The 1,917-nt window shown below is 44.7% G+C and overlaps 1 protein-coding gene across 1 annotated transcript; it reads right to left on the bottom strand.

Annotated features, from left to right (window-relative positions):
• Nucleotides 1-75: 75 nt before the first annotated feature.
• Nucleotides 76-1,830, bottom strand: Tsp_13265 (retrovirus-related Pol polyprotein from transposon TNT 1-94). Its single transcript, XM_003368938.1, has one exon. The coding sequence runs from the start codon at nt 1,828-1,830 to the stop codon at nt 76-78; it is 1,755 nt and encodes a 584-aa protein (XP_003368986.1).
• Between the last annotated feature and the right edge of the window lie 87 nt (nt 1,831-1,917).

A 1,917-nucleotide genomic window follows, 5' to 3' on the forward strand; every position in this document is an offset into this window, starting at 1 on the left:
ATGCATCTAATCCGTTACTACAGTATATGAATATCAGGGTTTCAACATGAATTGTTCCTTTCATCAACACTTCCTCTAACAATTCATGTGCTCAGAAACAATTCCTAATTGCTGACGCAAATTTTGAAAACGAGTCTTTGGCAGAGCTTTCGTCAATATGTCGGCCTTCTGGTTTTCACTATCGATGTGCTGGATGTCGATTTTGCCCTCATTATATTTTTCACGAACGAAGTGAAATCGCACATCAATGTGCTTCGAACGTTTGTGGAACTCTGGATTCTTGGAAAGCTTGACGGCTCCCATGTTGTCCACAAACAGTATCGGCTTTTGTTTCACTTCTGTGACTTCAGCAAATAGTGTCATCAGCCACATCATGTCTTTAGCGGCTTCACTAGCAGCGACATATTCTGCCTCCGTTGTTGACAATGCAACGCTTCTCTGCTTTTGACTATGCCACAACACGGCTCCTCCTGCACACATGCAGACAACGCCAGTACGTGAACGTCGAGTCGTGACGTCACCTGCGTAATCTGCATCTGAGTAGCCTTTCAGAAATCCTTCTCCTTTTGCCTGGTACAACAGACCATAATCAGCGGTTCCGCGAAGGTATCTGAAAATTCTTTTGACTGCCTGCCAAGCTTTGATGGTCGGCTTGTCCATCACTTGTGATACAGTACTAACAGCGTAGGCAATGTCAGGTCTCGTTGCTGTCATCAAGAACATGAGAGCTCCCACAGCTTCACGATATGGAATATCTGAACTTAGATGTTCTTCCCTTTCTTCCATTGAAACATTAATTTCAGCCGGTGTCGAGACGGCATTTGCTTCGTCTAGACGGAAGCGTTTCAATATATGACGAATATACGCTTGTTGACCAGCAAAAATTGACCCATCGCTAAGCACTTTGATTCCCATACCAAGAAAGGTGTCCAGGGGTCCTTGCTTTATTTGGAACTCCTTTTTCATCACTGCAAGGAATTGTTCCATCTCGTCGGTGTCAGAACCAGCCACTATTCCATCATCAACATAAATCGCCACAAGCAGTTTTGATCTTTCTTTCATGCGAGCAAACAGACAGGGGTCTGCTGTGCTCTGTTTCAGACCTTGTTTTCTCAGGAACTCCACCAATCTCAGGTTCCAACAGCGAGGAGCTTGCTTTAAGCCATACAAACTACGGTTCAGTTTGTAAACTTGATTCGTACCATTTTCGAATCCTTCCGGTTGCTTCACGTACACTTCTTCCTTCAGCGCACCATACAGAAATGCAGTCTTTACATCAAACTGTTGAAGCTTCAACCTTTCCACTGCGGCGATGCTTAGGAGTGCACGTACAGTATCAAAACGAGCCACCGGGCTGAAGGTCTCATCATAGTCAATGCCGGGTCTTTGCATGTAACCTTTAGCAACCAGACGTGCTTTATATCTGGCTACACTTCCATCAGCTTTTGTTTTGATGCGCAAAACCCATCGACTGTCCAAGACTTTCTTTCCAGACGGGGGATCTACTAATGTCCACACTGAGTTCTCCTCGAGGGAATGCAGTTCTTCTTCCATGGCCTTTCGCCAATCTGCAGCATCAACAGATTGCATTGCCTCATGAAATGATGATGGAGGTGGTGTCTGAACTGTTAGCACGTAGTCAGAAAGATAATTCGGCATCTTTCTGACCCGTTTGCTGCTAAGTGCGTCTTCCTCTTGCTCCATTTTCGTCTCGACTTCACATTCCGCTTCTTTTGATGTCCACTGAGAATTCAATTCCAGTCTCAGTTCTTCTGCATCAGGATCATCTTCCTCTTCATTCTTCTCAGACGAATCTGCTTTAACGGACATCTTTGATGACAAACGGATCTCTTCTGGCTTAAACAAGATATCCCGACTGGTAACAATCTGATTGATGTCTGGATGCCAGAATTCTAT

Source organism: Trichinella spiralis (assembly GCF_000181795.1).
Source record: "Trichinella spiralis strain ISS 195 chromosome Unknown Scfld1565, whole genome shotgun sequence".
NCBI classification, from domain to species: domain Eukaryota; kingdom Metazoa; phylum Nematoda; class Enoplea; order Trichinellida; family Trichinellidae; genus Trichinella; species Trichinella spiralis.

What these genes read in the sequence shown, in the direction of transcription:
- Tsp_13265 (XM_003368938.1), bottom strand. Translation starts at nt 1,830, where the DNA reads ATGTCCGTTAAAGCAGATTCGTCTGAGAAGAATGAAGAGGAAGATGAT.